Raw genomic sequence first — 11,949 nt, 5'->3', positions numbered from 1 at the left:
ACATATATATTACTTTACATGGTAGTTAATAAAGTTCACGTCACTCGAGTTTCGCACCGCGAGAGTAGATTTTTGCTGACTTATTGAGGAGATACGCACAATCCTTTGCAAAGTCATCTGAGAGTTCATCATATTCAAATTCGAAATCTGGAATTCTCTAATTTATTTCATAAATAATTTCATTAAGTATATTGTATTCATTATTCGCCTCAATAATATTACATGACAGCATAATTAATACCCGCTTATTTTACTATGGCACCTTAGTATGTCATAATCCTCCATAAATAAAATGGTTAAGGGTTGAAAGTAAAAAAAAAAAAAAAAAACCAGTTTCGTTACTTTTCGATATGTACCTCACCGGGAAACGGTGTATTAATCGAACAAAGTGTCTCAATGCGAGGCTATGGGTATAACGTTCCGCAAACATTTAATTGAAATTATTGCGAGGGATTGCAAATGCAAATCCTTTCGTAATTTTCTAATAAATGACAAATATTTAGACCATCCGACCTTGCAAGAGTCACTTTGGTACGATATGCTTAATCGGGTACTTCACATTCATTTACCGAGATAAACTTTACTCTTGCAGTATGGACAAAATTGTCAAATTGTCGAGGCAATCCGCCCCCAAACCCTTTAATATCAAGATATACCTAAAGCAAAACGTCACTAGATATGATGCAATTAGTTCAAATTACGTCTAGATCACGTACTAGATCAACGATTCAATAGAGTCCACAATTAGACAAGAAACATTGTTATACTTCATAATAAACTTTGTATATAGTTAATTAAAATGACAGTAGAATGCTTGCAGATTCAAATGTTTTATTTATCTTAGAAAAGTAATGCAAGCTATTGCATATATGTAAAGAATTAAGGTAGACCGTCCCTTCTGGTTTCCTCTCATAGATTTCGTTCATTTTTTTGATATTTTGATTTTAAGTGTACCCTGATCACAATATCCGCATAAAAATCATATGTCACCGGGTTAACTTTTCTTCCAGGGTTGCTTAAAGATATGAATTATCGTTATTTTAAAATTAAGTTCGGACCCAATTTTAGTGAAAAATTGCATAAAAATAGTCATGTTTTCTTTTCTTTTGAAAAAATGATCTCAAGAAAAATCGATTTTTTAGAATTTCCATGAAGATTGGCTTATTTGCAATACGAAAAGCCAATAAAAAGTATACCTCACCGCATTATTTTTCAAATTATGACCGATTTGCTTTCTAATACCCCTTAAATTTTAGCCTGAAAATGTTAAAAAATAGGCGAATACGTAGCACTTTTCAACGTTTTGTATTATTCATTTACCCTTGTTAGACTTTACCGATTGGCACACCTTTAGATTGATACACTTCAAGTTAACACTGGAAAACGTTCTAGACGAAATACTTGCTCGAATGCCGATTTGAGAAGCGGGTTGTAATAGATGGGTACGGGGAAATAAAATACGTTTGCCGGGATTCGGATAGCGACGTAACAAACGTATGACGTCATAGAAGGGACGGTCTACGTAAGATATGGTTGTATATACAGTATCAAAACATTTTCAATTTTATTGATGGACGTTTATAGAGGACCACAAAAGGTTAAATTTGGCTATTTAAGCAGGTGTCTATCTTAATGAACAATGGTACACACAATCATAGTGATCACAAGTTTTATTTATGAGGAAAATAACGATAAACATATATATTTTCTTCCATTTTATTGAACGAAAACTAAGCTCTGTAACTCCCTCCTAACAACAGCAAAATAGAAAATGCCTTTAAAGTGATTAGTATTGTTAGACACTGTCGTATACGGCTTTTAAAGTAAAACGAAAAAATGGAAACATAAAAACAATATTGGAACGTAGAAAAGTATTACATATCATATGGCAACAAACAAAGGTATGTAGGTACATGTACATAATGCATTGACTGTTTATCAGTGACGAACATTCCTTTTACATAAGGTTGTCCCATAAACTATGTTGCACTTTCAAAGTTTAATAAAGGACTAAGATTGTCGTACTAAAAGGACATATTAACAGAAATATACTTATAATGTAACCGAACATATACTATGCTCCGTTTCAGATGATTAGGTGATGTAGTAGTCAAGTACAAAATACTTTCTGGAAAATAAGACAAGGAAGTCGCAGATTTGTTTTCAATCAACCAAGGATCAAGTACCCGCGGACAGGTTTTGAAAGTGAACAAAGAACATTCAATGATGTGAGTGAGAAAACACTCGTTCACCCAGAGAGTTGTGAATACTTGGAACAGTCTCCCAATCAAATGTCGTTCACTCCAGAACAATTAAATTTTAATATGAACTCGATTCACATTGGAAAAATAAGCCTCAAAAGTATTTATACACTCACAAAATAAATTCGTGTTCTTAGAGCTGCATGACTATTATAGGATTATAAAAAATCCTCTACTTGTTTAAATGTATGTTGTCAGAATAAATCTATGTATCTATGTAAGTCATTCGCCTTTTAACTATTGACATTAGTTCGATCCCTGGCAAAAACTGAAAAGGTCAGGATTTTCTACGGGCACTCTGGTTCCCTGCCACTGTAAGACCCCACATGGACTTACATCTAGGTCCTCTAATATAATTTGCTTTAGTTATATTATTTGTGTCGCAATCGAAAGTTGTAGTATCATTTAACCGAATATATACTGTGTTTTGATTTCTTACATAGCTGAGAATCGGTAACTGAACGTGATACTGAAAAACTAACAGTTTAACGGTGTGATACAAAATACGACACATGTATCATACAGAGCAGGGGATGGATTTCATGTATTGCAGGAACTTGTCGGACATACTTGTAACCGAAAGATTTACGCAATGGGAACGAGGATACATATATCTATAAGACTATATTGACATACACATTGCTGATGCAAACATGGAACAGCACAGATTCGTTGGTGATAAGTTCTCATCGGAACAGAGCTGTTGGTGAGGTATTGAAGGATGGGGGGTGTACCCGGAAAAAAACCATCGACCTGCGATCAGAACCTGACCACTGCCACAATCAAAGGATTTGAATTCACAACACCGAAGTGAAGGACTTATATGTAACACTCAACCACCAATGTCATTTCGGTTCAACGTTTTTGATACTTGACAGCTTCATCATACGAGGGAGGGTCCACATCGTCTAACGGGGGAGCCGATGGTTCATTTCTGACGACATTTGGAATCGCCTGGTAGCCTTTAGCTGATGGGCAAGATGCGCGGATATGACTCTCCTGTTGACTTCTCGCCCTTGACAAAACATTGAGTCGACATTTGATGCAAACAAAATACCCAGTAGCCAGAAAACCGATTACAAGAGGAATGAGTAGAAATATGTAAATAAAAACTTCATTTCGTCGTAAACAAGCTGTTTTTACATTGAAATCGAAATCATCAGTCTCTGGTACATACACAACAATTGATTTACTTTCATTTTCTCCCGCGAGGTCAACATGACAATGAGTTGTGTTGCTGCAGAACTTTGTGTTCTGTCCTAAATCATACACTGTACGATCCAACAAGAACGTGATGCTGGCACTTAGAGGCTTGTAATTATGGTTGGTCAGCACTAAATAGTATTCCCCCGTTACGGTAACGCTGAACGGTATTTTCGTGGCATCGTGATGAGGCGATACACAAGCTCTTGTTCTGACAGTCTTTTTGTATGTTCCTACATTGTAATTATCCTCTTTCCACGAATCAAAGTTTCCATCTCCTTTGATGATGTACATGTCACCATCCCTATCACCACAAACCTCCAGTTCAATTTTCGACCCTGATAGAAGATAGAATCCCCAATATTCGTATCTGTCCTCCGCTATTAATGCAGTCTGAGTGGTGACATATTTCACCTTTGTCGCCGACACAGCAGGTGTCGACAGTAGAAGGAAAACGCTCACAGGAATAGTCGTGTCAATATCAACACCGTGACAAAATGAGGAATGGATGCCATTGGTAATCGGAATCATATCAGTCGGACTTGCAGGGACAGATTTTGGCCCAAACCCACCAAATCCAACAGCCAAGCCTGTCACGAGGGCTATAATGAAAAGCCAGGCCCATATTCGAAACATCCGTTGGACGTGATTCTTGCCTCTGCATCCACAACAGAGGCCCAGGCATATGAAGATTCCCTTACAGTCATTACAGGTGAACTCTTGTCTGTGTCCATTCACTCTATGTCCTCGACTGTTGTTTGATGTAGATATATGGACATATGTATGGTTACTACTGTGGCTGTATCCTCCACCTCCTCCTCCTCCACTGGAACAAGATCCGCCACCATGCACCATGATCAATCTGTCGTGAAAGGAATGGTAATATACAGTATTATAATTGTGCATAATCCACCTGATACAAATTTTGAAATAATTCAAACAGACAACATTATATATTACAATTGATTGAAATTGAAACAATCAGTATTAAAATCTCAATAGTTTTCTGGTAAAATGAATCGCTCAAAACTAAATTTATATTCCAAAGAGCAAAATAATATTGATTACATCACACAAAAACTTGTTATATTTATTATTAACAATTAACTCCTTACAGTGTTCCAGCAATTTACGTACAAATGTATGTCCATTGGATATTAGTGTATAATATTCAAGATGAAAGGGAGAAAACTCGTTATTTCTCGAATCTTTAATATTGTGTGTTTGTGTCACCGTTGTATTTAAAAAGAAATGTACTGGTGTCAAATTCAATATACAAATGTTTTGAAATAAATCATTGGTTATACTATACCGACAACCGTTTATTGCAGAACATAAAGGTACGTCGCTTGCACCAGAAAATAAAACTAAAAATAAATTATTGAAATAAAATAACCTAAAATATCTTTAATTACTTATAATAATTTAAAATCATTCAATATAATCTGACAAACGTTATTGATGTAAATCATGTGTATCTGGTCTGCATCACCATGACGTGTACAATTATCAATATATAACAGTAATCCTGCAGATTTGGCATGATAGTCTGATCTAGCTATAGTCAAATATAGCGGTACTATCGACCTGTTCGACCACTTCCCGGCTGATATCAATTCTTAAATCTTCAGCCATGATCAGATGGTGACATACTAAATATAAATCAACCAGAGTGTGATCAGCATTACTACGTACCTGTATTATATGCTATATTATACGGTATATGTCGTCTTCATTCATTCTATGTCTGTATCATAACTACAAATATAGGTCACCACACACCCGTCCTTCTCTACAAGGTAAACCACAATACACACACAGTCATAGATGGTATTGTTTGGGGTATAAACACACGTATAGCAATCTATTTGTACTAGGCTGTGTCATAGATATAAATAAAACATAGCTCTTCTGGCTAAGGGGAACTGGGGAGTAGTCTGTCAGCAGATTTCTATCATTAAACAAATTGTACTACACTTTGTAATACATTTCTCGGTTGCAATGTAATTTTTGATATTCTCTGTCTATACGGTAATCTTATAGGGTTAACAGAGCGTGCATATTTTTTCTTAATTATTTTTCATGGGAAAATGTCACTATTGTTAGTTTACTAACCTGTGTAAATTCTTAGGGTCATTACACCAAATTTGAACTCCGGTTGTTTGTATTTTCAACAGCTTTTTTCTTCCTTATGAATTTTTGCTTTTCTGCAAAGAACACAGATGTAATTGTAGTAGGAGATGGAGATTTAGTCCTATCCCTATTGTTAACAGTTACTTTTGAATTCATTTTTTTTTTTGCGTAATTCAGTTTTCTTTATTTCTAACTTTTATTTATTTATATATGAGTATGAGTAATTACTGTTATCATTTTGAATTCAATTTTGATTTGTGTTACCGATCTAACAGCTAAATGACCTATAGCAAATCTGGAGTTGTCATATCTTCAACATTTCGATCTTCTTGAGAAAAAAACACTTAATGGCTTAATGCGCTTAAATGCTTTTTACCGCAATTTCTGTTCTTGTAGATTAAATTTTTAATCCTACATAAACCTTTTTTTAAGCTGTATATTTTATTTTGTTTCATTATTTTTTCTGTTTGTTGCTTTGTTTTTTTTTGTTGTCATAGTTTTGGTGTACGAGTTGCTTAATGTCTACGTATATCCGTTACACAAGTTTGAAATCTCCAAATATTACTGTTGTCATTTGTCTTTAGTTTATATTCTGCAGCATAATGACAATTGCATTTCACTGTTCATTGTTGTTTGACTGTAATGTCTCTTGTATTATTTTATATTAAGATCATAATTCATAATTGAAAAAAGTACACTAAATCTGGCTTTCAGAATAAAACTGTGTGATAAAACTTTGCACAATATGTAAACAATTATGGTTCAATTATATGTTGTTCGTTGGTCTAAAAACTAATTAATACAAAACTTAGAATATATGTAAATGTACATTTTGAAGGAAAATTGACTTAAAGCAAATCATCATATGCGTGTCAGGTTAGGTGTATTGACCGATCGCCAGGTGTAATATAGCCACGCCTCGTGCACACAAACGCACGTGTTTCTATTCAATGTCGGAGCAAACATCGTAGCACACACAATACAAAATACAAAGCCACGTGCGGTTTGATTGAGAGCTGGCGATCCGTAAATTATAATTACTTTTATCATTAAAATTGTAAATTGTGTTAAATTTTGATTAAAGGTTTAATAGTATCTATAAACAGTGTCATTCACATAAGAGTAATAATTTTTTACTAGAGAAGGCCCCTATTTTTCGAAACAAAATTACAGACTTAAGTCAAAACTAAGTTCTTCTCCATATGTAACTCCTATGAAAATGTATGACTTTTAAAAGTCAGTTTTTGACATAAGTTTGTTTCGAGAAATCGGGGCCAAATATCTTGTTTTTAAATCCCCAAGATACACAACGTAACACATACAGAAAACAGACCAATTTAATATATAAAAAGTGGATTATACAATTATATGTAGCTGTAGTTTATTTCTTTTATCAATTGTCATGTTAGCATAACAAAAGAAGTGTTGGCTGGTGTATATTGATTCAAAGCATCAACGTTTTCTCGTCGTGAAAGCCTCCTTATTGCTGCTCAGATTTCATTTCCATACAATTACATAGTCTGAACTGTTAATAAATGACACATTATCTTAGAAATATGGCATGGTGGATAGCTACAAGACACACTAAATTTCAATATACATTTAATGTGTTTCCTTGTGAAACACAAATATATCATTATAATAACTACGTGTAACATTAATTATAGCATTAGCACAAAACTAAGAAATAAATGGATGTTTTTGCTAGATAGGTTCCAATTTTATTTGAATTTTTCAAAATATCACTACAATAATAATAGTAATTGACACATTATTACACAATTATTTTGTTTTATTTTATAAAACAAAATAAGTGTACCTATAAGCGTACCATGGTGGTACAGATTAAAACAGCTACTGTTTTCAAATCTATTGCAGCATCAATTTATCCTAATTCGGATCGATGCATTAGTTATCTTCCTTCATGTCTCTTCGTGAATACTGACAAAGTCAAAGGAAGGGAAGTAACTCTGATAGATAAGATGCATAAGACGTCAATCTAATCAAAGCTCAAAAAGACAAAAAATATGACTACATATACCATATATACATTTATATGTTTGTAATGAAAGATGGTTACAAGATGTGAGAAATATGATAGTGATTATTGCACCTTTTAACCACTTTCAGTTCACATTATCGTGACAAAACTAGTACCGTATGGAGAAACGGAACCATGGCAATATATGATTGTCTGTGATGTCAACATCCGATGCAATATGACAAAACCAATCGCAATAAAAATCGTTTCAGTCCGTATATGTCAGTGACTAGATAATATTGTTTTAATGCACTGTCTGTCCTGATAACGATATGACCACAATGTCATTGATACTGTAAATATATTGGAAGATTAATCTGGCTTGTAATTACACCTCTTCCAAAATATAAACTGCAATCTAAATATCACACAGATAATCACAAAGTTCATCTTCATTTGTTTAAGTCCCCGGTTCGTGCCACAGCTTCTTCATAAGTAGGGGGTTTGACGGCCATTCCGTCGTCCTGGAAACCGTAGGTGGGCGGCGTCATTTTCGTGTCACGGACAGGTTCAGAACGCATCGTCTGATATGGAGGCGGAGATGTATTTGTTGAAAACGCCCTATTTTCTCCTCCAGTCAGACTTCTGCCAGGAGTATCGTCTGCTCTTCTCTTTCTATGTAAAACTATGGTAGTAAATATACTGCCAATTGTTAGCGGTAGCACTAAGAATATTAAGATATAGACATAAATGAGAGGAGAGCAGGCTGTCGTGACGTAGGAGTCGAACGCATCGTAGGGAGGTACGTACACAACAATGGTGTCCCCGTGGTTGCCATTGGAAAAATCAACTGAACAGAAATTTACGTTTGCACACAGACGGGTTTCATTGGTAACATCATATACTGCACGGTCAAGCTGGAACGACACTTGGACACCTAACGTTGTGTAGCCATGATTAGCAAAGACGAAAAAATATTCGTCGGTTTCGGTAGCCCGATAGGAGACCACGGACCTGGTGTAAAAAGGATATGTACAGCCGCCTATGGATTGATGTTTCTTGTTGTTTTCAGAATCGTAATTGTCCTCCTTCCATTTTCCAAACTGGTGATTTCCTTTGACTATGTAGAGGTCCCCATAGGAGTCAGCACAGGAATTAATCGTTATTTCAGAGCCGGCGATGAGGTAAAATCCCCAGTATTCATATTGGTCGTCATTTATATAAGCGGTCTTGTTAAATGTATATTTAATGCGATTTGGTGCAATTGTCGGGGTGTCAGAGAGAAGATATGTGCTGACGGGAATTATGGATCGGACGTCAACACTGTCGCAGAAATTAGGATCGATCCCTCGCTTCATTATCATCATATCAGATGGACTTATAGGGATATCCGTAGGACCAAATCTACCCAAGCCTACTGACAGTCCTGTTATAAGGAACAACACCACAAGCCACGCCCAGAATATCTTTATCGTGTTAAAATGACTTTGGCCCTTGCAGCAGACACATATTGCAACGCCACGACACATGCATAATATGCATTTGGCGCAGTCTTCGTTTCCACGGCTGTTGCCATAGTAATTATTGGTAGATATGTATGTGCCACCGCTGAATCCGCCACCACTGAAACCACCACCGGAACAGGAACCGCCACCATGCACCATGATTCACCTGTAGAGAACGGGAAACGATCAGTAACAGTTGAGGAAATATAACACCGTATTTAAGGTACAGAGGAAACCAATAGTGCCGTTCAGTAAAAGAGTGTAATCTACCAATATTGGAAATTATATGTTCTTTCGTATATACATTCTAAAGTTTTAGATTCTTATATGAAGGAGTAGATAATTTCATCAGTTATATTGGTTTAAACAAAATCATAGATACATAGGTAATATTGCAATCACGAGTCATTCTAAGTCAACTCATAATAGATTAAATAAGGATAAGACAAGTAAATACATCATGTGATAGTACCAGTGAAATTGTAAGCATTGCAACGAAAAAGAAAGAGGAAATAAAACGACAACTATCACGTTTAATCAAATTATGCGCTGCGTTTTGAAAGATAACGCGCCTACTGGGGTATGTAACCTACATGGTAGATTAGGATTGCGTTTTAGAGGACTATGATCAGTTTGTGTGCTGCCATTAGAACATGTCCGGATGGAGTGTGGTGTTCAGGAACTTTTAGCTGTCAAGATAACAGATACTTTGACATACTTCGAAATGAACAAGAGTCATGGTCACTGAACTACAAAGACCAAACTGCAATGATACCACAGTCCCCAAGAACATAATTTCTTACCATACGTGAATGTATCGTATATTACAAAAGGGGATGTCATACCAGCATGACCTTATAGCTGATCCTAAGGGTACGTTCAGTCCGATAGATCCATAAGCCAATCAGGATAAAATCATATTTAGCCTATCTAGCAATGAAAATGTCGACGTGTTACAACATTAATTTATCACATTTCGATGGAGAAATAGTATTTTTTAGGAATGTAATTGTAGAAAGTGTTAAACAGCTTAATTGTGGACGTGCTCACAAAATTTAACAACTTCATAGATTACAAAATAAATCTGAGCTTCAAATATTGTTAAGCATCTTTCCTTCTTGGTTACTTTATTTCGCGATTTCCCTTTCAAATCAGTTTTAAATGATCAACTTTCGCGGATAAAAAACATTATTGATTTTAAATTGCTTAAACATAATGTTTTTAACGAAATTGGCGAAAATATATAAAATATGGACCTACCTTAGGTGTTTGTCACTGACCTAATCAAAGTTGTGTAAATGTGAAGTGTTAAAGTCCTGTAACATATACTGATAAACAGTGCCATATCAAACACTATATATATACACACATATGTGGCAATATCTCATCTGGTAGGTAAACATGTGTGTACACATCACGTGGAGTCAGATCATATGCACATGACACACGTACGAACGTACGTGGAAAGCCACCGATTTAATGACATATCAGACTACTAATAAGCATATTGTTTATCTTAAAATGATATCGTAACATGGACATTTCAACTAACAATACTGAAATACATTTGAAATATTTAAATTTACTGGTAATTTACTGCCCTAAATGATATTTGAATGTTATGTGTTTATATGGAGATATTGGCGTCATAGATCATTTAGAAATGGGTTACCATTTGTGGTAACCAATGTAATCAAAAATATAAACCAAGTTACTAATCTCTATTTGAATTGATGTCCTTAATCATAATCATATGGACAGGTGTTGTTTATCTGGTAAAATTAATGTCTAAATGGGGTCAAGAGGTCCGTATACAAAGTCTGGAATGGTGAGATATGTGATTATTTTAGTTTCAATTCCCAAAATTTATTGTGGAACATGGTCGGTTTCCTACGGTATCAGCCCACACTACATTGCACATCCTAGACAGTGTGGTCTTGTAGTGTTGGTCTTTGTTATTTACAGGGTCTGCCTGACTCTTCCTTAAAATCACGCAGATTGATGAAATGAAAGCAATAAATAACGGGATCCAGTGACTCGTACCCAGCAGATAAAATGCAATTTTGTGGAGTCGTTGAGTGAGACCTCTCATATTATAAAATTGTGAAATATATCAGGATGATAAATAACCTTTGGTTTAACCTAGCCCGGTGATATTGTGAAGCCATGACCCGAATGGGAAAAGTACCCGCGGTCATTCTTAAATTATAATTTAAATTATAAATTAAGAATTATAATCCAAAATCAGTTATATGTAGATGAAGTGAGGTGATAGATCTAAAGAGAATGTTACTTAGCATGAACTACATGAGGGTAGTCGGTCAGCAAATCAAATTAAACTGCCAAGCCAGATAGTCTTGACGGCCAGAGACGCCTGACTATACGTATAGGTATGGGGTTTCAATGGGAGTGTAAACATTGTATTTATAAAAAAAATAAAGAATTGAGTTGGGCTTAGTTTCACGAACATTCCTTAACTTAAAAGAATTCTTTAACTTCATAAAAATTCTTCAAACATATTATCGTTTTAAAGTAAATTATCCTGTCAAAGTAAAATTGTTGAAAGAATTTGCGACCCGAATTTTGTTCCTATTCTTGCTGCAACGTTTGCTGAATATCTTTTCATTATTTATAATGAAAATATATTCAGTACAATTTGTAGGTCGAAAATTCACTCCGTAATTTTACTTTGACAGGGTAATTTACGTTGAAAAAAAAAATTATTTCCATAGAAAAGCATTACAGAACCAAAAAGGAAAAAAATCTTAACTTAATGAGCATTTCGTTAAATAAGTGATGCTTTCATATGGAGAACTTGAAGTTAGGGAATTCCTTGAAACCCCTTGAAACTGATCCCAGGTAAGTC

At 35.0% G+C, this 11,949-nt stretch overlaps 2 protein-coding genes across 3 annotated transcripts; both read right to left on the bottom strand.

Moving 5' to 3' along the window:
* Nucleotides 1-1,379: 1,379 nt before the first annotated feature.
* Nucleotides 1,380-5,292, bottom strand: LOC138307539 (uncharacterized). The gene is made up of 2 exons (XM_069248341.1): nt 5,160-5,292; nt 1,380-4,326 (listed from the first exon to the last, which is right to left on the bottom strand). The coding sequence occupies exon 2, from the start codon at nt 4,317-4,319 to the stop codon at nt 3,117-3,119; it is 1,203 nt and encodes a 400-aa protein (XP_069104442.1). The 5' UTR covers nt 4,320-4,326; nt 5,160-5,292; the 3' UTR covers nt 1,380-3,116.
* Nucleotides 5,293-6,920: 1,628 nt separating this feature from the next.
* LOC138307644 (uncharacterized) lies at nt 6,921-10,490 on the bottom strand. 2 transcript variants are annotated; one of them, XM_069248458.1, is made up of 2 exons: nt 10,344-10,490; nt 6,921-9,249 (listed from the first exon to the last, which is right to left on the bottom strand). In XM_069248458.1, the coding sequence occupies exon 2, from the start codon at nt 9,240-9,242 to the stop codon at nt 8,031-8,033; it is 1,212 nt and encodes a 403-aa protein (XP_069104559.1). In that variant the 5' UTR covers nt 9,243-9,249; nt 10,344-10,490; the 3' UTR covers nt 6,921-8,030. The 2 variants fall into 2 exon arrangements, with proteins under 2 accessions (XP_069104559.1, XP_069104560.1); XM_069248459.1 differs by lacking the exon at nt 10,344-10,490 and adding an exon at nt 9,887-10,015.
* Nucleotides 10,491-11,949: the final 1,459 nt, after the last annotated feature.

Source organism: Argopecten irradians, chromosome 14 (genome assembly GCF_041381155.1).
Source record: "Argopecten irradians isolate NY chromosome 14, Ai_NY, whole genome shotgun sequence".
Lineage (NCBI taxonomy): Eukaryota > Metazoa > Mollusca > Bivalvia > Pectinida > Pectinidae > Argopecten > Argopecten irradians.
The sequence above is the reverse complement of the archived record's forward strand: the minus strand, read 5'-3'. Positions and strand labels throughout refer to the sequence as shown.